Below are 23,798 nucleotides of genomic sequence, written 5' to 3'. Positions count from 1 at the left end.
TGTCAGTGTCCTTATGCCAGACATGTCAATTGACCCAAATTTTAAAAGTAATTTCACCAGAACTTGCCATTAATTTTTATATTCTGTACAAATGTACTTTAAATACAAATAATTATAAAAAGATATTCTAAATTTACTTTGACATGAAAAATTTTAACATCTCTATTTTCTTTTCCTAATGGATAAAGTAATGCCCTGCACATCTTCATTCTTCCTTGATGCATCCTCAGTTTCTAGTATTTCTAGTTTGATTACTTTGTATTTATTAGTATTTATTCTGTACACACACACATGCAGACACACACACAGACCCACACAGATATTTAAACCCTTACTTTTTGTCTTAGAATTGATACTAAGAATTGATTCCAAGGCAGAAGAGCTGGGTAATGGGGGCTAAGTGACTTGCCCAGGGTCACGCAGCTAGGAAGTGTCTGAGATCAGATTTTAAACCATGACTTCCTGTCTATAGTCCTAGAACTCTATGCACTGAGATATATACTACCCCTTATGTATATTTTATATCCATATAACTCTATTAATTTCATCCATTAGAATGTAAATTCTTTGAAAGTAGGGATTGTTTCATTCTTTAAATTTGTATCTCCAGTACCTAGCACAGTGTCTGGCACACAATAGGTACGTTGTAAATGCTAATCCATCACTAAATATTTACTAAGCACCCCCTCCTCCTCCTCTACCACGTCTCAGGCACTGGGGGATGGATATAAGTAAAAAGAATGAAATAGTCCCTACTGGCAATGAGCCTATATTGAATGATTCCTACTGTTAAGCTGGTCTCTGAGTGGCTGTCAGCACAAATGGAGCTTCATGAGACTGCCTGGGCAGGATGAACACATACACAGACTGAAGCCTGGCAAATCAGTCAAGCATAGGGACAACTAGTTAGTTGTACAAAAGCATTTACTAAGTACCTGCTAATGTGCCAGGCACTGTGCTAAGCTACTGATTGCATAATGCAAGGCAAAAACACTAAGCCCGCCTCTCAGCCTTTTCCCAAAATATAAGTCTCTGGAACAATAGGAATGATTACTGAAAAAAACCCCTACTGCCCCTTAGAATAAACTGGCATTTGTGGCCTGCTTAGCCAAATCTTGATTATCCCTTGGGGAAAAACATAATTAACTTCCAAATAAAGTTGATGGGATAGGTTCCATCATTTCATATTGTTTAAAATTTCAAGATTTTCTGAATCTTTCTTTCTTCCTTCCTTCCTTCCTTCCTTCCTTCCTTCCTTCCTTCCTTCCTTCCTTCCTTCCTTCNGTACCTGCTAATGTGCCAGGCACTGTGCTAAGCTACTGATTGCATAACGCAAGGCAAAAACACTAAGCCCGCCTCTCAGCCTTTTCCCAAAATATAAGTCTCTGGAACAATAGGAATGATTTACTGAAAAAAAACCCTACCGCCCCTTAGAATAAACTGGCATTTGTGGCCTGCTTAGCCAAATCTTGATTATCCCTTGGGGAAAAACATAATTAACTTCCAAATAAAGTTGATGGGATAGGTTCCATCATTTCATATTGTTTAAAATTTCAAGATTTTCTGAATCTTTCTTTCTTCCTTCCTTCCTTCCTTCCTTCCTTCCTTCCTTCCTTCCTTCCTTCCTTCCTTCCTTCCTTCCTTCCTTCCTTCCTTCCTTCCTTTCCTTCCCTTTACCTTCCATCTGAGAATCAATAGTAAGCATCAGTTCCAAGTTCCAAGACAGAAGAGTGATGAAGGCTAGGCAATGGGGGTTAAATGACTTGCTCAGGGTCAAACAGCTAGGAAGTGTCTGAGGTCAGATTTGATCCCTGGGCCTTCTATCTCTATCTCTATCTCTATCTTCTATCTTGGTTTTCTATCCATTGAGATGCCTAGCTGTCCCTGAACCATTCTTAAGGGGAATTCATACCACTGGTATCTTATGCTGGAAACTCCTTTTGAACCAAGGTTTTGGCACCACAATTGGAGTGGAAATTAGCTTTAGCGATATTTTCATTTATATACTAACAGTAATACTCATATTACTAAATCTTAGTAACACAGGAGGACAGTGAATCAGTTGATTAGCATTTAACTATCTACTACATGCCAAGCATTGTGTTAAATGTTAAGGCTACAAAGAAAGAAAAACAAAACAAAACACTCTCCTCACAAGTAGCTGAGAGTGTAATGAAGGTGACAATAATGCAAAGAATAAGACAATCACAGGATACATTGGGTTTAGTCTCATAAGGAAGGTGCTAAAGTTAAGGAAACTGGGGAGACTTCTTCTATACAAGAGGCCTTGTAGTATATTGGAAAGTCACTAATTTTAGAAAATTTGGAGACCTGGGTTCTAGTCACAACTCTGATGTAAACAACCCCACCTAAACTCTTTGGGCTGAGGGTTACTGGTGCATACAATTAGGGAAACAGATAAATTCTATTTTCCCTTCTAGCTCTATGAGTGTATTGAAAAAGAAATGTACCTCCCAAAGGAGATATATTGATGAGGAAGGACCAAGATGGATTGGTGATGAAAAAAACCCACCTAGGGACCTTCCCATGGCCAGTAAAGCACAAACTCCTTGAGAATATAGAAAACCAAGTTTGTTTTACTTATTGAGGTTAGGGAAATGGCAGGTAAGGTCCTAACTCTACACAGCTCTATCTCCTCCCACTTTCTATGCTCCTCTCCCAAGAGAGCTCTTCCGATCTTCTTTAAATCCTTCTTAGCCACTTCCTGCTCTTTCTAACTCCCCCCAAAAACATCTGACTACCTTGCTAAACTAAATATCCCAGATAGTCTCTAACAGGTTGAGGAGACTGGACTCACAGGTGAATTGAGTCCTTCCCCCAGCCTGGGGTTGGCTTCTTAGGTAAAACCCAAAGTCCCACATGTAAAGCCTTTTGGTTTACCTTAGCCAAATTGTCACAGCCAAATTGTCCACAGCACTGCAGGGAAACAGATTTCCTCCTAGGCATCTCCCAAACCCAAGAACTTCCTAGTTTTGCTACAAAACTAGTTAGTTCTCGGGAGTTGATGGAGCCACTGTTCTCCCTTCCAGCTTGGAGAAAGGACAGTTCAGGAGTGACAGTTTTTTCTCAATTAACTCCCCAAACTGACCTCTGCAGAGCTTCCCTTTCTAGAATCTTTTCCAGGGTTTATGGCTAAATTCTCTTCTCTCCCTTTTAGAGACAACCTTTGCATTTTTCCCTATCCCTTATTCCTCTATTCTTACAGTATAAATTCCTTTAACATTAAAGAATTAAATGAATAAGAAATTATTCCCAAAGAAGCAAGGATTTTTTATCCAGGATATATTTTATTTATGTGACATAAACTTTTAAATATGGTTATGACATGTTATATTTTACCATAAGACACTTCCTTTTAGCTCAGGGAAAACAAATTCTATCTATTCTTTAAACTGGGGCATCTTATGACAGCAGATTCTAGCAATAAAAGTCAACTAACGCTTGTTTTTTCAAAATGGTAGAGTAATTTGTGAGAATAAAAGTTGCTTTGGTATAAAAATAGCCCTGTTTCTTACTTTTCTTTCTTTTGAGCTGGCATCTTGTACAAAGAAACATTAGTGCCCAGAGAATGGAAAAAATGTGCCTGTCAGATCTATGGATAAGGGAAGACTTTATGACCATAAAAGAGATAGAGGGGATCATAGGAAGTAAAATAATTCTGATTAAATGAAATTTAAAAGTTTTTGGACAAATAAAACTAATAAAGCCAAATTAGGAAAAAAACACATGAAACTCAGGAAAATTTTAAAGCAAGTTTCTCTGTTAAGATTTAAATTCTCAAATATATAAAAATGGAGACAAATTTATTAGCTTATGAGCCATTCTCCAATTGATAGTCAAAGGAGAGGAACAGACAATTTTCATTAGAATAAATCAAAGTTATTTGGGCACATGAAAAATGTTTTAAACCACTACTAATTAGATAAATTAAAATTAAGAAAATTCCGAGGTACTGCTTTTATCTATCAGATTGGCTAACATGACAGAACAGGAAAATGACAAATACTAAAAATAGGAACACTAATATGCTGTTGGTGGACTTGTGAAGTGGTCCACTATTCTGGAGAACAATTTTGAATTCTGCCTAAAGACTATAAAATAGTACATAACCTTTGACCCAGCAGTACCAATACTAGTTCTGTATCCCAAAAGGATCAAAGTATTTCTATCAACTATTTTTTTGTATTGGCAAAGAATTGGAAGTTGAGAAGATGCCCAATCAATTGTATCATGGCTGAACAAGTTTTAGTGTATGATTGTGAAGGAATATCATTGTGTTATAAGAAATGATGAACAGGATGATTCAAAAAACTTGGAAAGTCTTCTATGAACTGATATGAAGTGAACAGAACCAGGAGAACATTGTATACACACAGCAATATTGTAAGGATAATCAACTATTAAAGGCTACACTGATCAAGGCAATGATCTAAGCCAATTCCAAAAGATCCATGATGCAAATCATCTCCAGAGAGAGAATTGATAAACACTGAGTGCAAATTGCAGCATAATTTTAAATTTGTCTTTTTTTTTCTTTTGCAACATGGCTAATAGGGAAATAGTTTTGTGTGTGTGTGTGTGTGTGTGTGTGTGTGTGTGTGTGTGTGTACACACATATACCCACTATATAATATTGCTTGCCTGCTCAAGCAGCGAGGGGTAGCCAGGAGGGCTAGAGATGATCTGGAACTGATAAAAAAAATAAAAGAATGTTGGTGCTTCCATTTGTCATTTTGTCCTTTTATCATTTTAGCCAATCTAATAGGTGTGAGGTACCTCAGAGTTGTTTTGATTTACATTTCTCTAATCAATGATTAAGAATATTTTCTCCACATAGTTATATGTATCTTTGATTGCTTTGTCCAAAAACTGTCTGTTCATATTTTTTGACCATTTATCAATTAGGAAATGGTTCCTTTTGACAAAGTTCTCTATTTAGTTTCGCTATGAGTCCTCTGTCTGAAGAACTTTCTATAAAAATTCTTTTCCAGCTAACTGCTTTTCTTTTAATCTTAGTTATATTAATTTTATTTGTATAAAACATTTTCAATTTAATATTCAAAATTATTCATTTTACATCTCACAATTATTTCTATCTTTCTATCTCTTATTTATTCATAAATTTTCCTCCTTTCCATATATCTATTTGGTGGAACTATGAACTGATCCTATCATTTTGGAGAATAATCTGGAATTATGTTCAAAGAGTCATATAACTGTGTATACTTTTTGACCTAGTAATACCAACATTAGGTTTATTTCCTAAGGTGAAGTTAAAAAGTTAAAAAAAGAAAAGAACCTTTATGTTCTAAAATATTTATATCAGCTTTCTTTGTTGTGGCAAAGCACTAAAAACTGAAGGAATGCCCTGAGGAATGGCTAAAGAAGTTGTGGGGTATGATTGTGATGGAATGTTACTGTGCTATAAGAGATGACAAACAGGTAAATTTTGGAAAAACATGGAAAGGCCCATGTGAAATTATGAAGCGTGAAATGAACAGATCTAAGAAAACATTATACATAGCAACAGAAATATTCTCTGAAGAATGACTATATATGTCCACCTCCAGAGAAAGAAATGATTAACAGAAATAAACAAGATATAGTTTTATATATACATATTTTTTTTGTCAAATCATGCCTTCTCTAATGAGGGGAAGGAAGGGAGGGAGTTAACTGAGTATTTAATTGTAAGAAACAATAAAATAATTAAGTATAAAAGCATTTAAGTTGTTTTACATGGAACAGGGACATATTTAATGAAATAAATAAATGTATACTGAAGAGAGAAAGATTAGCACTTATAGCAAATGAATATTATATAGACTCTACCTACCGCTTTATAAAGTTAGCAAAGAGTATACGATGAGAATAACCCTGTTTCCGAATCCTTGCTGTTTCCAGAATTCCTGTGTAGCGCAACTGTAACATAACTTTCTCATTATCAAATTTCCTGGCTTGGCGATCATTATTTGGCTTGATGCAACGAACGAAGTGAGGCTGGCCAACCACCATCTTTGATAACAAATCCATCAGGGAATACTATAAGACATAATGATACACACTTTCCATTGTAGTTTAAGACAATTTTTCTTTTCATTATAAAATATTTTTTCAGAAAGGAAACATTATAACACCTCATTAGTTCAGAGAAAACAAATTAATGAGACGACTGAATCATAGATTATTTTGAAAAAAAGAAATAGTTTTGTTATTTTCAGGTTCATGAGTTAACTAGAAAGAGTCTCTGAGAATATTGCCTAGTAGAGCTCCATGGTAGACCCTCTTTAGTGAATAGCTGAGAAATATCTACAACATTATTTACTGAGTGCTTTAAAAAGCACATTTATACACAGTTTGCACACTTAAGGAGCACAGAGGCTCCTTGGCCAATTTTATTTATGTTATTCATTTGCTTATTAAAATATTTATAGAAACTGTTAAAGTTAGCTTCAGTTCAGCCAGATACCAAGTAATCCCAAAATCTTTGTGTATTTGTAAGATTTAATAGCTAACAACTTCCTTAAGATTTTTGGGATACTTTATATTATTAAGGTTTTTGTCCCTGGAAAATTAAATAGGTGCAAAATTTAGAAAACTTGTCTTGATGGGGTAAGGGTCACCGTTTAATGCTTAGGTATTACAGGACCTGAGTCATTGATGGGATGATCTCTTCTGATACGCAGAGAGTCTAATCCTAATCTATAAAGGCAGAAATATGTGCTATGTTGGGACTTTGCCATTCATAGAAGATGTGCTTTGCTTATTTTTTCCTGCACTTTGTTTTCACAAGATTTTTGTTCAAAAGCTAGACTACAAAAAAAACAAAATCCTAGACTATAAGGTAGTATAAACCAGTATTTTTTTGCTTATATGCATATATACTCTATGCATTGCCTTTTTTAAGGGACTGACATTCAAAGAATGGGATTTGGCTGGCAAAATGACTAGAAATATATCCAATGTTATCTGAAATTACCATATAAGTCCTATTTCAGCATGTCTTTTAATCAGACTTTTTCTTGTCAGATGAAAGTAGTAGTAGTAATTATAATTGTCTTCATAGTTAACATTTATAAAGCATTTTAAGGTTTGCAAATCACTATATAATTATCTCATTTCATCTTCACTATAACCCTGGGAGGTAGCTGCTGTTATCATCCCCATTTTACAGATGAGGAAATGGAGGCAGGAAGAGGTTAAGTGACTTGCCTAGTATCTGGGGCTAGATTTTAATTCAGGTCTTCCTGCCTCCAAATACGGCAAATTATCAACTATGTCACTTAGTTACACCAATGGAAATGCTGTTTCTTGTAAATAGAGAATTCCTAGTGTGAAAATTCACCTCAGCAATGTAGATCAGCTAATTCCTTCCTTCCTTCCTTTCTTTCCCTTGCCTTCTGTCTTGGATTTTGTATGGCAGGAGCTAGGCACTGGGTGGTTAAGTGATTTGCCCAGGATCACATCTGAGGTCAGATTAGAACCCAGGTCCTCCTAACTTCAGGCTTGGTGCTCTATCCACTGTGCCACCTAACTGTCCCCTTGCAATCTAGTCTTTAGAGAACTGCTGAGAGATCTGAAAGGTTAAATGAGTTGCTCCCAGCCATGAGGCAATATGTGTCAGAAGTGGGAATTGAACTCACATCTTTGTGGCTTCAAGGGCTGCCTGCCGTCATTCATTATGCCATGCAGCCTCTCATGTTCTAGACAGAGTCAACTTATTTGACAGTTCTTTCTTGACATACATCTAAGACAATTCTGACATGCAAGGGACAAATTCAACTTAATAAATTCATTGTTAGCCATCAAGTATATGCCACATAAGGATGGCTAAGCAATTTCTTGTTGTGGATGATAAAATTCGTCATAGCTAGGATAGAAAGTAGTTGTTTGTAGTAACTGCTGGACACCAAGCTGACTGCTGATGACTTCAAGAAACTTGTGTATGTGTATGCATTTCCTTTGCAAGCTTCCCTCACTGCATCTCTTTGCATCTAAATTATTGTACCGAATACCTATATTTTATTCAACTCTCACTTTCTACTCTAAATTCTTTAGCCTATTATTCCCTTTCGCTGATTAATGTGATCATTTTGATTGAATAAACAAGTAGGAACCTTGGAGTCAGAAGGGACCTAGCTGATTTTCCAGTCCATCTTTCTCATTTTGCAGTTGAAGAAACTGACCACCCAGATTAGTTAAGTGACTCGTCCCAAATCACACTGTGTTGACTCATGCAGAGGCAGGACTAGAATCTTGGTTTCTTTTGAATCCCAGTACTGATTCTTTCAGCTATCTCATTAGGAGATGAATTCTCCTCTTTTCATTTAGGAAAGTTTTACTGCCTAAGTCTCTTCCTAGGCATGGAAAAAAGAAAACCCTTCCTTCCTCCTTCTTTTCCACTTTTCGATTTGCTGGGTGTCTGGTTTTATACTTGACTGACGGCTGCTGTCACTTCCAAAGGCCATCTGGTGACTAAGAGAAGCCCATGATATTTCCGGACACAATTACCCTTGGTTCCCTTCTGTTTTTTTTTTTCTCATCCAGCCATTCTCTCCTTTCCTATTCTTGGACCATTTCTTCATGTAGAGATTCGTAGCTACAGGAACATCTGTACGTGTATCTCCCCCCCATTCCCCATACAAGCAGTGAGGTGATGGATGATGGGGTGGAGGGAGATTCTGAGCCCTTCCTTCATCTCCAACTTTGGCAATCCAGGAATAAGAAGCAAAACCAACTATGATTATTATTTCAACATATAGTTTGTTACCAGCATGATTTTTATTTTATTTTTGATTCTGTGAGCTGCTTCTAAGGGCAAGAGTTATGGCAAAAATAATTATGTTGATTAATGATCTTATAGGTAAATTCTTATAATGGACTTAACTCCCATATTTTTGACATCGCTCTCTAACTTGGGCTGCATAGACTGAATTTTATAGATAGCAATGATGAATGAAAGCAATCTTCCTTGCTAATGACCCTCTGAGGTTTGCCACTGGCAACTAGCCTGTAATTCTTTATTAGGCTGAACTACTAACTCTCCCTCCTTTCCCAATCACAGGACACAAATTTGTATCTTACTCTGAAATAGGATGCAACAGTCTGAGTTTTCATGTTGGTTGTTTCTCTTGAGAGGTATGTCGAATCTCCATTTTCTCCCTTGAAAGATTGGAAAGGAAAATGACACTTTAATTACCTTATCTTCTGTCTTAGTATTACTTTTAAGACAAAAGAGTGGAAAGGGCAAGGCAATTAGGGGTAAGTGACTTGCCTCAGTTGGTTACCTAGCTAGGAAGTGTCTGAGGTCATATTTGAACCCAGGTCCTCCCAACTCTATCAACTGTGCCACCTAGCTGCCCCACTTTAAGTACTTTATTTTTATTTTTATTTTATTTTATTTTATTATTTTTTAAAACCTTACCTTTTGCCTTAGAACCAAATACCATGAATTGGACCTAAGGCAGAAGAGTGATAAGGGCTAGGCAGTGGGGGTCAAGTGACTTGCCCAGGGTCACACAGCTAGGAAGTGTCAAAGGCCAGATTTGAACCCAGGATCTTCCATATCTGAGCCTGGCTCTCAATCTACTGAGCCACCTTGCTGCCCCCACTTTAAATACTTTAAACTGCTTTTGACTCAAGATTGGAAAGCCAATAATTTCCCCAAAGCCTGTGCCATTTTGTACATCCAGAAGACATAACTAAATGCTTAGATCTACACAAGCATCACAAGATGTGTGACTTTTTTTAGTAAAGAACAAGTGTTGGTTTGCAATATCCTGGTGGTCTTGGTTGGTCTTACACACGTAACTGAGCAGTATTGTAAGGGCTTTCTAAAAACTTCATGCTCTGAGCCTTAGGATTGAGTGTGACAAAATGTCAACCTTGAGCAACTTATAGCAAGATGGAAAGCATGAATTAAGTCTTAGGTGGGAAAAATAGATCAGGTTATCCTAGGTCCCAGTTGGTGGAGATAGGAAAAGTCTGATCAGAGACAAGTCTTGGGATGGACTAGCCTAAAGGGGGAAGACTCTGGAAGGAGAAATAATGCTTGGTTTGTAAGAGAACCCTAAAACCAAATGAAGAATCCAATGGACTGGATTCTTCCAATCCGATGTGACTGGAGCAAAGGAGAATTTTGGTCAGAGCAGAGAGCAGGGGTAGCTGATAAGAGGTGTTGAATTATCCCAGAAGAAAGTGATTGCTTGATTATTTTATTGCCATTGCCTAGGTTTATCCCTCCTTTGCTCTTATAATTTTAGCTTAGTGGGAAAAGGCCAACTCTTGGAGTCAAAAAACTCTGGTCAATAACTAAGCATGTGCTTCTCAGGAAGTACCAAGCCATGAACATTCCTGAGTCTTAGTTTCTTTATCTATGTGACAGAGATGGTATTATTGTCATACCTACCTTTTAGAGTTGTGGGAGAAATTCCTTTAAAACCCATCAGTACTATATAAATGTGGTCATTGCTGACAAAACAACAAGCAAAATAAAAATAAAGAGCACATTGAAATGGAAAGAGCAATGGGTTTGGAGTCAGAATGTATGAAATTGAATTCCCATATGAATGAAATAATCATTTTGGGTTTCGGCTTCTTCATCTCTCAGATAATTAGAACAGATGGTCTCCAAGGACATTTCCAATTGTTAGTCCTGTGACGCTATGATTTTTGGAGGTTGGGGTTCAGTACTGGACTAGCACATGGGAAGCCTTGATGAGCCTAAGGGACTTAGAGTGGGGGCTCTGAATATAGGATTTGGGAACTTTTCTTAAAAATAATCTTTTGATATCTGCATTTCAGTTTCAGTGACTTATTTGTAAGCCTGTGTATTTTATGTAGAGAAAACATAATTGTGTGAAGGTGTCTCTAGGCTTCATTTAGTAGGCCAAAAGGGTCTATCACCAGAACTGTGTTAGAGCCAACTTGAAACTGCTTTCCCTGGTTATTTAAAAATTTTTAAATGCTGAATATGAACTTAATAAATCTGTGAATACAAAGCAGGGCTTGATTTATTCTTTTGTTGTTTATCTAGACTTTGAAAAGTATGAATAATATTTATTAAACTTAAAATGTATCAAGCTTACTTCTGGGGAGAGGGTTCAATTGTCAAATAAGTTACTATAACACTTCTGTTTATTGTCACAAAAAAGTCTAAGACACACTATCTTAGAGGATCCTGTGCCAAAGACAGATCCAAGGCTTTTAGATTGAGACTTCCAGAAGATAGTGTGAACTTAGAAGCCATAGTGAATTACTTGTGTTGTTAAAAAAATCAATTGATCAATGGGTTTATTATTTTTTTTTAATAAGAAAAAACATTATTTATATAGCACTTTAAGGTTTGGAAAATGTTTTACATTATTTTATTTGATCTTGACCATGACCATGAGGTAGATGCTATTATTATTATTCCCATTTTGAGGGAATTATTAATCCCACTTAAGGCAGCTAGGTGGTATAGTGGATAGAGTGCTGGACGGCTTGAGTTAAAATCTTTTCTCTGAAACTTATAAGCTGTGTGATCTTGGACAAGTCACTTAACCTCTGTCTGCTTCAGTTTCCTTGTCTATAAAATGTGGATATTGACAACACCTATTTCCCAGGGTCATGGTGAAGACCAAAGACAATTATTTATGCAAAATGCTTTGCAAATATTAAAGGGCCAGAAAAATGCTACTCTAATTATGATTATGATTTTACAGTTGAGGAAATGGAGACTAATAGGTGTTAAGTGACTTGCTCAGGATCATACATTTAGGCAAGTGTCTGAAGAAGGATTTGAACTTGTCTTCCTGATTCCAAATCCAGTACTCTATCCATTGTTACATTTGGCTATTAAGCACTGATGCGCATTAGGGTACAATGACAAAAAGTGAAGTAGTTGCTGTCTTCAAGGAGATTACAGCTTAGCAGGGGAGATTAGTATTAACATATTAGTATGTGTTTTTTTTTAAAATATATATATATACATATATATATATATACATACATATATGTTCACAATATATGCCATAAGTATATAAGAGCCAAAGTGACTACAAGTCATTTTGAGGGAAGAAGGTGCTAGTAGTTGGATGGAATCATCCTTTTTGAGTAAAAAAAGTTCTTCCTAACATCTTGGGGCCAGTGCATTTGCAAGGACAGAGTTGGGCTGTCCAGATTTTCCAGGAATCTATGTAAATTCTCTGAGCCAGGAAGCAGATAAACTTCTCCCATGGATGATGTTTGTGCCATAAGGTCTCCCCCCCACATTATTAAAAAAAGCATATGCTAACAACACATTTTAATTTGTCTTATAGATAAATAAAAGATAATTATAATTATATTGTCAAAATACATGATAGATTTGTACTTAAAGATTTCCTAGAGGGGATTTTATAATGCAAAGATACCTGGCTAAGCAGAAATGAAATATCAAGTCAAGAATAGGACTGCTTGCCTTCAGAAGCAATGTAAATATTGCCATCTTAAAGGTTAGATCCACTACCATGAAAAACACATTCTCCTACCTTTGATAGGTTGATTGATCTTTCTGCAGTCCTTAGTTGATAGTTTATTACATTTTTATTTTTAGTATATGGTAGATTCCCTGTGGAAAGGTAAATCGAGTTAATATGTTTCCTAGAATTCTAAGACCTATTTTATTCTTAAAAATCCATGTTACTTTCTTTCCACTCTTGCAATAAAAATGCTTGGTAGCTAGTTGAATCGGAGAACTATCCAATGTATGTAGCTAGTTTGGGAAAATGGGAAAAAAAGAGCAATACAACCCCAAATTAATTTATCCAATCAATATGCCAATGAGATACTTCATAGAATTAAAGTAACAGCCAAATCTATACAGAAGAATGAACAACAATATCATAAGTAATACTTTCTTTAGGTCTCGACCTATGATTTCATCAGCATAGGAGACTTCTAGTGTAGAAACTTCCTCTACTGAATGAGATTAGCAATTGTTAAAAATCACTGAAAGTTTTCTGGGACACTGAGAGGTTAAATTATGTACTTAGGGTCAATAAGCAAATATATATTGCAAGTATAACTTGAATCCTGACCTTCCAACCTCCAAGACTGGCCCTCTATTTACTACTGCCATGTTGGGAATTATGGGAAAAATTAAAATAACAGAACTTAGACCCAAAGACATATGACAAATCTATATTTGTCAAACCAAAGATTACGAAATATTAGGGAAAAGGCATCACTATTTAATAAAACCCAACTGGATAGTTCAATAACAATATAGTGGCAAATGGGATTAGGATCACATCTCATACCAGGTAGTCTAACAAGTCCCAAGCAAATTATTAGAATTGGTCTTGCAAGAGTAAAATTGAATGAATACTCCAAGTATTTAAACTTATAGGATTTAATAATAACAAAGTGAGAGAGAGAGGGATTCCTTCAGCCAAGCAAACAGAGCACAGAGCTAGAGACCCACACCAGCCACGCTTTACCAAAGCAAAAGCCCCCAAAGAGCCCGCCGATTGGGTTTCAGCAAAATTTATCTCTCAAACATAATGACATAAAGTGAGCATGTGACTTAAAAGGATGCTGGGTAAATGTGAATCAGGTGAAAGAAATTTCTTTTTGCACAGTCTCTAAGCCAGAAGGATCTAGATTTCAGCCCCAACTCTGATACATAATGTGACCTTGGACAAGTCACTTCTCACTGCTCCAGGGAATTCTCTAAGACTATATTGCATAGTAGGTGCTGACATCCATTAGTAGAGGGAATTTCCTCACATGAGTTATTTTGAAGATTCATTCCTTATTTTTACATAAAAGGAGGGCTTCATTTGCATTTTGTTGTATCATTTAAGAAGATGGTACCCTTATCAAGTAGAGTTGTGTGAATATAGACATTTTAAAAATTAGACAAAGTTTCTTTAGTTTTCATAGGTACTTGCATGGAGTTAGAAGTAAAGGAGAAGGATCATATACTTGACACAGTATGAGGAACCTTAGTGGTAATTCTGATTGAGTGGGTGATTTGACTCTCATTTCGGGAGACTAAAACCTACAAATGCCAGGTCTAGATGAAATGGAAAGATCATTTGGTTCACCAATTTGCATGAATAACCCACGGAACTCAAGCCTCTTAAACCTGCCTGAAATTAAAATTGCCCTGGAGGAGAATGAGCAGAAAGGACAATGGCATCTTAAGTGTGAAGGAAAACAGGGAGTCAAACCCACTTTAAGGGTTTGCTTTAATTTGCTTTCATCACTTTAAGAAGATTGCTTTTTCTGTCTGCAATAACATTCTTGGTGAGTGTAGACGATTGGAGCAGTAAGAGGGATGAGCAAGAACAGACTGTTGTATAAAAAATTAATATTGTATTCAAGCAAAAGAAACATGCACACTGTGTTCAAAAATATACAGTTCATTCTGCATGCTGGAAAAATATGTAGTTTAATAAAAAGAAAAAGCAGACTATTGAAGTCACTCCCATTATTCTAGGTCTCCTGTCTCACAACCTTAGAATCATCCTCAAGTGTTCATTCTCCTTCCGTCTGTATTTCCAGTCACCAAGTCCTGCCAATTCTATCTTTTCAACATCTCTTATATCCATCTCCTTTTCTTCAATCCATTTGGATCCCTCATCAGCTAGGTGGCACATTGCATATAGCACTGGATTTGGAGGCAAGAAGACCTGAGTTCAAATCCAGCCTCAGACACTTACTAGCTGTGGGTCTCTAGACAACTTACTTAACCTCCATCTACCTCAGTCTCTTCAACTGAAAAATGGAGATAAAAATAGCACTTATGTCCCAGGGTTGCTATGAGAATTAAATGATACAATATTCATAAAGTGTTTAGCACAGTGCATGGCACACAGTAGGTACTTAAGAAATTGTTGTTCCTATCTCTCTCTCCATCTTTTTCTTATCTCTAATTGGAACTGTCACTATTGCTATCTTGCCTTAGGTTTCTCCCCTCTCCAATCTATTGTCCATATAGCTGCCCAAGTGAGTTACTTAGTGTTCCAGATCTATGTATTGACTGCTTGGCATTCCTGTGCTAAACAAACTCCAGGGGTTTGTTACTACCTTTAGGGAAAAATACAAACCACTTCCTCAGGTTGGCATTTAAAACTCTTCACATTGTCTCCAACCTACCTTCTTTCTGGTTGTATTTCAAATGATTTCCCTTTATGCACACCTGGATCTAGGCAAACGAACTTTTTTGCCACTCTTCACCCATCAGTCAATAGATAAACATTTATTTGTTGCCTGTTCCTTGCTAGGCATGGTGCTAAGTGCTTGGGATACAAAAGGAGACAAAAGGCAGATCCTGCCTTCAAGGAGTTTATAATCTAACGTGATATAGGATCATTGATTCAGACTGGCAAGGGAATTTAGAGGCCATTGAGTCCCAAACTTCATCAATGAAATAACTGAGGTATAGATAAAGTGAATACCTAGGGACAAGTAGCTGTTTAGTGTCTGGGTTGGGATTTGAACCCAAGTCTTCAAATATATTACACTATCCATTATAGCTTACTTCTCCTAACAATTTATCTCTCATCTCTGTGCTTTTCTCAGGCTGTACTTGATGCCTGGAATGCACTCTTCTCTCAGCTGTACTTCTTAGAACTCTCATATAAAATACCATCTCTTACCTGGAGCCTTTATCGATTGTCCTAGCTGCTGGTATGTCCTTTTCCTCATTAGCTTATATTCCAACTCTGGACCTCTCAGTCCTGATAGGTAAGTTTTGTGTTATCTTGCCAGAGCCCAGTCTCCTTGCTGTCTACTTTCCACCTCCCGCACCATAGAATTCCTCTATGTTCCCCTCCCCACTAGTAGAATATAACACTTTGAGAGCAAGGGCTGTCTCAACTTCTTGTATCTGCACCCCCAGAACTTAGCACACTGCCTGGCACATAATAAATGCTTCACTTTTCTATGCATTAATATACATTTATATGCATACACACATATACACATATATATTATATATACTTTTTATACACACACATATATGCTTATATATTAAAGAGAATTGAGAGTTCCCAGATAGCAGGGTCTATTTCATTTTTTCTCTTGGTAACTCAATCTTTTAATATAGTGCTAGACACATAGTTGGTCCTTAATAGATGCTTATTTCTTGATGGATTGAATGGTATCTTCTCTTGGTAAGCTCTGGTCCTTCCTTTCTACCTCCTCCTGTTCGCTGAATGCTTGGAATCCTTGGCAAAAAGAGAACTCTGTGCTACTCACTATAGAGCTAGGCTACATTTTTCTACTCAATTGCAGAAAAGGTTGGAAGGGAGCATGCAGGGTGGGGAGAAGGAAGAGAGAGGCATGGGAGTTTGTGGCACTAGAAACTTCTGGAAGTAGCATTCTGTCCTAGTTCTATTACAGAGGAATAAAGCAAAATTGTGTTGCAGTTCATAAAACAACTAGAATGAATCCTTCATTGACTAAGGCATATAGAGGAGCCTCAGAGGTTTCTAGGGGACTTGTATATTGTATTGATATGTTTTGAGACTTTGGAGGATACTTGTTTTGGAAAATAAGACATGGAAGACAATTTTGGGGAACATCATCAGTATTCAAATTAGATAATATATATGCATAAATATATCAATATGTAACTTAAATCACTATACATGTCAGCTATCATTATTAATATGCAGCTGAGGAAAAACTAAAACTTTGTATTTTGGGGAACATCTTAAAAGCAGATGAAAATTTATGACCTTTTTCAGTTTCATGCAAGTTTAAAACTTACAGTTAAAAATCTGAAAATGCAATAGAAATGATTACAATTTCAAAAAGAACATTGAATATATTCACAGAGATCAACTCTATAGGAATTAGAACAGAATTTTGACGCAATAGGCAATGCTGGTAAAGCAATGGCTTTAGTTTCTGAGGTTTTAATATTAGAAAGTTGATCTATTTGGTCTCCCTGATACCTCAGTTTCTTCATCTGCACAATGAAGAGTTTGGACTACATGGACTATATCCCTTCCCACTCTAGTTCTATAATCCTAGAATCTTACAAACATGTAACTTTTATTTTACCCTGTCAGGAAGGTAAAGAAACCTTTGTTCAATTTGATTAGAGGTACGGGCTGCCATTGCTTCCATTGTTTATAAAGACATTTATTTAGGAATATTTGTTTCCTAGTCAAACTGGAGTGAATTTGTTCTTTTGATCCCAATATATGTTGGAACATCGTATCTTAGAACCTAGACACTCTTTCTCTCTTTTTGTGTAGCTTTATGGAAATAACAGACTATTAATCACAAAGTTAAAAAAATAAATTAATTTACAGGAAACAGGCTGACCCCTGAGGCAAGCCCTACAAAATGAACTTGGGCTAAGTATTTGAATATGGAAGTGACAGGGGAATGAAGAGACTTTAGATCTTGAGACACAAGAATCTCTTGACAGAGAACTCCTGGGACTATAGCCCACAAGGATGTGAGGTTGCTTCTAGGTATAAAAAGGAATTCTTTATTCCTTTTTTAATTTAATAGGGGACCTGGAGGTTCTCTTACCATAGAGATGTGTAGAGATTAACCAGCCCACAGTGACAGGAAGTAGGAACTGGGGAGTCCCCTGCAGAGCAACATTAGTTGCAGGGAGTCAGTTGCTGACAGAGCTGGCAGTTGTGGGGAAGTTGGCTGCTGGGTGTGAGTTGGTCATTGGGGGTTTGTTGCTGGGGGTGTGGTTGGCATTTAGTTGCTGGAATATAAAGGCAGGTCTGAGCTTACTGAGAAGGCTTTTGACTTTAGCCTTTAAAAGGCTTTTTGTCTCTGGGATCTCTAGAGAGAAAGAGGTCTGTCTTTGAGGCAAGGATCTGCTGTAAGTTGGCTACTGACAGTTTGGGCTGCTATAGAAAACTGATTGAAGGAGTGAGTGAGTGGTAGCTGTCTATTATTTTAGGGATTTAGACAGTTAGTGAATAATTTATACATAGGGTAGGTTAGGTTGTGCCAGGCAGAAGAAACTGTCCTCAGAAGACATTAGAAGAAAGCCAAACTGTCAGTAGCCAATTTACAGCAGATCCTTGCCTCAAAGACAGACCTCTTTCTCTCTAGAGATCCCAAAGACAAAAAGCCCTTTAAAGGCTAAAGTCAAAAGCCTTCTCAGTAAGTTCGGACCTGCCTTTATATTCCAGCAACTAAATACCAACCACACCACCATTTAGAGAGGATTAGGAATTTTAGGTATATTTATAGGGTATAAGATTAGTAATCTCTCTTTCCTCTTTTCTATCTTTCAGTCTGTACTTCTTTCTTAAATTAAACAAAGTTTTTTTTAATTAAAGTACTCTCCTCACTTTGTCAAACCCCTATTTTAACCTGTATGTAGGGAAGGCCACTGTTTGTGAAGGGAAGCAGGGTAGGGTTGGACATGAGATATGGGATATGACTGTGAGAAGGTAGGGATGGAAAGAAAACACCATTTGGCATCCTTTTGATTTAATAAATTATTTTTGATTGTTAGATAGATAAAGTCAGCTGTTTCTATCTGCTGAAGGAGATATTGTCATATTGTCAGCACTGTCTAAATTTCAGCTCATATTGAGAAAGCCAAAATCATGCAATTCTAGTTATGGTTCAATGCCTGAATCTTCCTATCCTACAAAGCCAATTAAATCCTGGTCTTTTGTTTTTCAGAATATTATTCATATGATAAACTTCACTGGATATTTTATGGAAGAATATGGGTTGGAGATAGAAACATATCTATTCTCTGAAGGATATGGTCAAACATGGTTCCTAAAGAAGGAGAATTCTTACTATACTGAATTTACTTTTTTTAGATGAAAATGAAAGGATGCATGGTTTTTGGGCTACCTTCAGTGATGAGAGAGGGTTTGTAAAAAGTTTAGTAGTACCAAATCTGTTGTCAGTATATTCTTTGGTTGTCAGTCTCCAGAAATTATTATCTAAATTGATGCCATCACTAAAATGCTACACAATTCTTTTGAATTCTCTGGATATTGGTAAATTTTGAGAATGCAACCTTATTATCTGGAAAAAGTGAAGTATCCTTCAAAGAAGCTTTGAATCCAATTTTTCTATACACATATACATACACACTCACAGATGTATACATATACCATATAAATATATGTTAATTATATACCTATATATTTATGTTTTATATATATTTAACATATTTATATATGTAAATGTCTTTAAGATGGTTTTTTAAAAAACATTTATAGTGTCAGTAACCCATTTGGCAATCTGGTGAAGCCTAGATTCCCCTTCTCTGAAATGTTTTTGAAGACATAAAATAGATAAGATTATCAAGGAAACTAATTACATTGAAATATAGCTATAAAAATCTCCACAAATTCATGGGCCTCAAGTTAAGAACCAGCCTCTGTTTTAGGAACTCTACAGGGCAGGTATGGGGGTAAAAAGGAAAGAGGCACTCAAAGCATACTTCGTAAGCTGAAAAGGACCAAGTGATGACTAATTAAAATGAAAGTCAGACACTAGACAATCAGATCTAAGCTAAAGGCAAATGCTTTACCTGTTTTGGTAAGAGGATGGTTTACAAGCTGTTGAATGACGTGGTTTTCTGATGATCTCAGGAGCAGCACAATATCAGTTGGAAGGGTATCCCTGTTTTTAGCTAAGAACCCACTTGCATTATAAAGGACCTGTTGATAAAGGACATGGTCATAATTGTCTATCATGATGAAAGACATTTACAGAGTTTTGGATGCTAAAGACACAAAGACGTGAGCTCTATGTTTGTACCTTTGTTACTGATGTTGTCTTATATCAGGATCATAGTTTTTGCTTAGCTACAATGAAATTTGGAGGCTTTCTATAGATCATTGTAGTCCTAGAGACTCTCCAGTATGATTACTGTAAAGAATTTGAAATATATCCCCAGTGGCTCTTTGAAATGAGGGAATAGATGAACTATTAGGAAGCTTAGTTAGAAAGCAATACATAAATAAATTGTCTGAGAATTTAAACGCATTCACCAATGCTTTTAAGCAAGAAAATTCTCCTCATAGGTAGGGTTATTAGTGATGTTTGGCATTTGCTGGAAGACTAAAGTATTTGATTAGTTCATGATTTTAGTTGGATGGCTGACATTTATATAGAGTTCATAAAATGATTTCTTTCTAATCTTTTTGGTAATTAATATAAGAATTATTAACTCTGCATTACAAATTAGGAAACTGGGGCTCCTAGAGGTTAAATGATTTTTCTCAGGGTCATTTAAGTGTGGAATCTGGGACTTGAATTTAAGTCTTTTGACTCTAAGCCCAGATTTTCCGCACTATATACATATATCATTTTATAGTTTTATGATGTAGTTTCATAATCCAGATTTGGAGTGGACCTCACATCAAATCCACTGTTGCTATGATCTCTGTGTGACCTTAGGTGAATGTCTCTGAACTTCAATTTCCTTATCTATCAAATGAGGGAAGTGAACTAAAGTCTCTTCCATGTCTAAATCCCATGATTCTCTGCCCATATAAATTCATTTGAGGGAATGGCAGCTTGCCTTCCATAAGAGAGGAAGGACATGGTTTGGTATATGCCAGACCGTCTTAGTTTGCTCTGATATTATAAGTAGTTTATCAGAGGTAGAATTCCCATACCAGGGCTTCCTGCCACTCCATAGTAGAAAGGAGTAGCAAAGGAGGAGGAAAAGATAAAGGGTGATAGGGCTCTTCAGAGAGGAGTTTTAGACCAAGAAAAGTAACCAGGGATTGAACTCCCTCATAAGCTGTGCCAGGAAATTTCAGTCATGGCTAGAATTTAATTAGATTTTTATCAGAAACCTATACTGTCTAAAATCCATCCATTTCTGTGGCTTTGCTTCTCTAATGTCTCTCTCTCTTTTAACTCTTTCTATTCTATATCTTTATTCCCTCCTAGTTTCTCAGTAAAAATTTCTTTTGAAAGACTCAGAACTTATTTTTGTTTAGTTCTGGGGAGTGTTTTTGGGGTCTTTGTTTGCCTGCTGGGATCTCTTTCCCCATTCATCCCCAGGCCAAAAGAAATTAGCAGCATGCTCCTATAGACTAGGAGTGGACTGTAGTAATATTGGCAATGTAGCTTGGGAGATTGTAACAGTAGAGCTAGGGCCAAGAAGAGGAGGGAGCCAGAGGAGATGGAATGTAGGCCAACTGGTGATGCTAACCTAGGCTATCCCATTATAGCAAGGGTTATTAACCTTTCTTTTGTGCCACAGATCCCTTGGACAGCCTGGTGGAGCTTAGGGAACCCTTTTTTCAATCATGTTTTTATATGCATGAAATAAAATACATAAGATTACAAAGGAGATAAATCATATTAAATATAATTATTAAAATACTTTTTTGAAAAAATGAAGTTTACAGATTTAAGCTATGAACATTTTTATTATGGGAATCAAGTTTTTTTAAATTTTTATTTCTAGTCTTTCTGTGTAGATAAAAGTAAAGAAAATTTGGGGTTAATTTTTAGATTGTCTTACCTTTCCTGCATAATGATGAATTCCAAAAGTGAGTTCCAGTCTTTTGGCCCTCCAGAAGTACTTTGATTTCAAGTTATTCTCAAATTTTTCTGTTGGAAACATATATCATGGGTCTTAATATAGGGAACAGTATGTTGTCTTTCACATCAGGGCTCATGTTTGTGTAATAAAGGCATGAACTTATTAATTATCAAAAGAAAGTCCATAGTCAACAAAGATGGGGAGAGATTAGACTTGTGGTGCAGCCCATAGTCAACAAAGATGGGGAGAGATTAGACTTGTGTTGCCTGATGTTAATAGGTTATAGCTAGGAAAAGGAGGTGAGCATTGCAAAAAGGCAGATTTGAACTTCATATGTGATAAATTTTACTAACAATGGGAGCTATCCAAAAATGAAATGGGCTGCTTTGGGAGGTCATGAGTTCTCCAACAATGAAAGTCTTCAGGTAGGACCTGGGTGAATATTTATCAGGGACGCTGAAGAGGGAATTCTAATACTAGTTGATGTTTATGTAACACTTTAAAGCATTGGTCTTCAAAGTAGTAAGGGTTCTGGTATTACTCAGAGGGGTGAGAAGATAACGAGTGCAAAGATGGGAAGATGGGTTGGGTCATACTATCCTCTCAATAGCAAGTCAGAGGACTGTCACCAAAACAACCACATCTACCCTTTATTCATCCTAGTCTAACATTTCTCCACTTTGTCCCTTCCCATAAGGATCAAGTTTCCAAGCTCTCCACATCTGCCCTGGTGCTGGTCTCTCATATAGTAACATAACTGAGTAATTCAGTAATCTGAGACGTTGGCACATAGCAGCAGCTGCTCAGGTATGACTGGGAACACTTCTCCCATACATCCCCAACATACCTGTCCCCCGTTCCTCAGATCATCTCATAGCTGAGCATTCTCATAGGGGATGTTATGATCAAAAACCTTCAAGAATAAAGTATGTTAAACACTTTATTTAATCATCTTATTTAATCCTCCCAATAATCCTGTGAAGTTGTTATTATTATTATCTCTGTTTTATAGATGGGGAAACTATAGTCAAGTAAGATCAAGTGTCTTGTTCTGGCCCTATTACTAGTAAAAGTCAAAGTCAGGACGTAAGCGTGGGACTCTGATTAAATCCTAGGAATTTTCTGATAGACCACACTGCTTCTCTAGGTGACTGGAGTTTTCTTAAAAACCAAACTACAAACAGGAAAACTATACAGTATATCTCTTAGGATATTAAGCATTAAGCCAGAACTTCATATTTTCACAGAAGTTTTGTCCATTGGTTATTCCTTACAGGAAATGCTGAAAAACTCTTCTGAATATTTTGAAAGTGATTTGATTTCATAAGAAAAATGACCTGAATTTGTATAGCACTTTAAAAGATGCAGAGTGCTTTCCTCACAATAAGTCTGTGAGGTGGATAGCTCAGGTGTCCTAATTTTACAGATGAGGAAACTGAGGCTTAGAAATGATAAATAATTTGTGATTAATCAAATGTGATAAATAAATGATCACATAGTTAAATCATATTGGAGTTAGGATTTGAACCTAGGTTTCCTGATTTAAGCCCAATCTTCTTCACTAAATTATGTGAATTATATGAATTATATGAAACCCTACTTATTTAATAAGTAGCAAAGATTTTTAACCATTCTAACTGTGTTTTGGACTTCTCTGTTAGTCTAATGAAGCCTAGAGATCCTTCCTTAGAACAATTTTAAATGTATAAAATAAAATACAAAGAAAACCATTTACATTGAAATAAGATTATCAAAATATTAAAAATCCAAATTCATAGACTCCAGGGTAGAGAAACCTTGTAGTAAAGATATTGCTGATGCTGGCCAATTAAAAAAATTAACTCATCAAAATATTCTCCATATTTAAATAGCTTAAGATTCATGTTATCTTAGACTTTTGAGAAATTGAATGTTTCCTTTTATACGGGTGGGGGGGAAGTATAGTTGTGAAAGAAATATGCTGAGGGGAAAGGTTGGCAAAATTTCTAAATTCAGCCACAAAATCATTAAGGAAGCTTTGTTAATGAAGAAGATATTCACATATGATGATATTCATACAGCTAGGAAGTGTCTGAGGTAAGATTTGAACCTAGGCCTGCCTCTCTGTCCACTGAGCATGTTAGCTTCCCTAAACTTATTTCTTTTAACACTAGAATTAAAAAACAAACAAACAAAACATACCTAAACAAAGCACCTACTGGACATGCTTTCCAGAAGAAACTACTCTACTTATAGTAAAGTAAATGTCTTGAAGCTCCTTTTTCTAATCTCAGTCGACTGGGAAGACATT

At 36.3% G+C, this 23,798-nt stretch overlaps 1 protein-coding gene across 1 annotated transcript in view; it reads right to left on the bottom strand.

Moving 5' to 3' along the window:
- The window catches only part of LOC123249820 (myosin-IIIa-like), a 140,376-nt gene that overhangs the window by 48,797 nt on the left and 67,781 nt on the right, over positions 1-23,798 (bottom strand). The window contains exons 8-9 of the mRNA XM_044678931.1: positions 21,488-21,576; positions 5,858-6,036 (exon numbers count right to left, since the gene is read on the bottom strand). Of these exons, the coding sequence (XP_044534866.1) occupies positions 5,858-6,036; positions 21,488-21,576 (268 nt within the window). The remainder of the gene's footprint in view (positions 1-5,857; positions 6,037-21,487; positions 21,577-23,798) is intronic.

Source organism: Gracilinanus agilis, chromosome 5 (genome assembly GCF_016433145.1).
Source record: "Gracilinanus agilis isolate LMUSP501 chromosome 5, AgileGrace, whole genome shotgun sequence".
Classification (NCBI taxonomy): Eukaryota; Metazoa; Chordata; class Mammalia; order Didelphimorphia; family Didelphidae; genus Gracilinanus; species Gracilinanus agilis.
The sequence above is the reverse complement of the archived record's forward strand: the minus strand, read 5'-3'. Positions and strand labels throughout refer to the sequence as shown.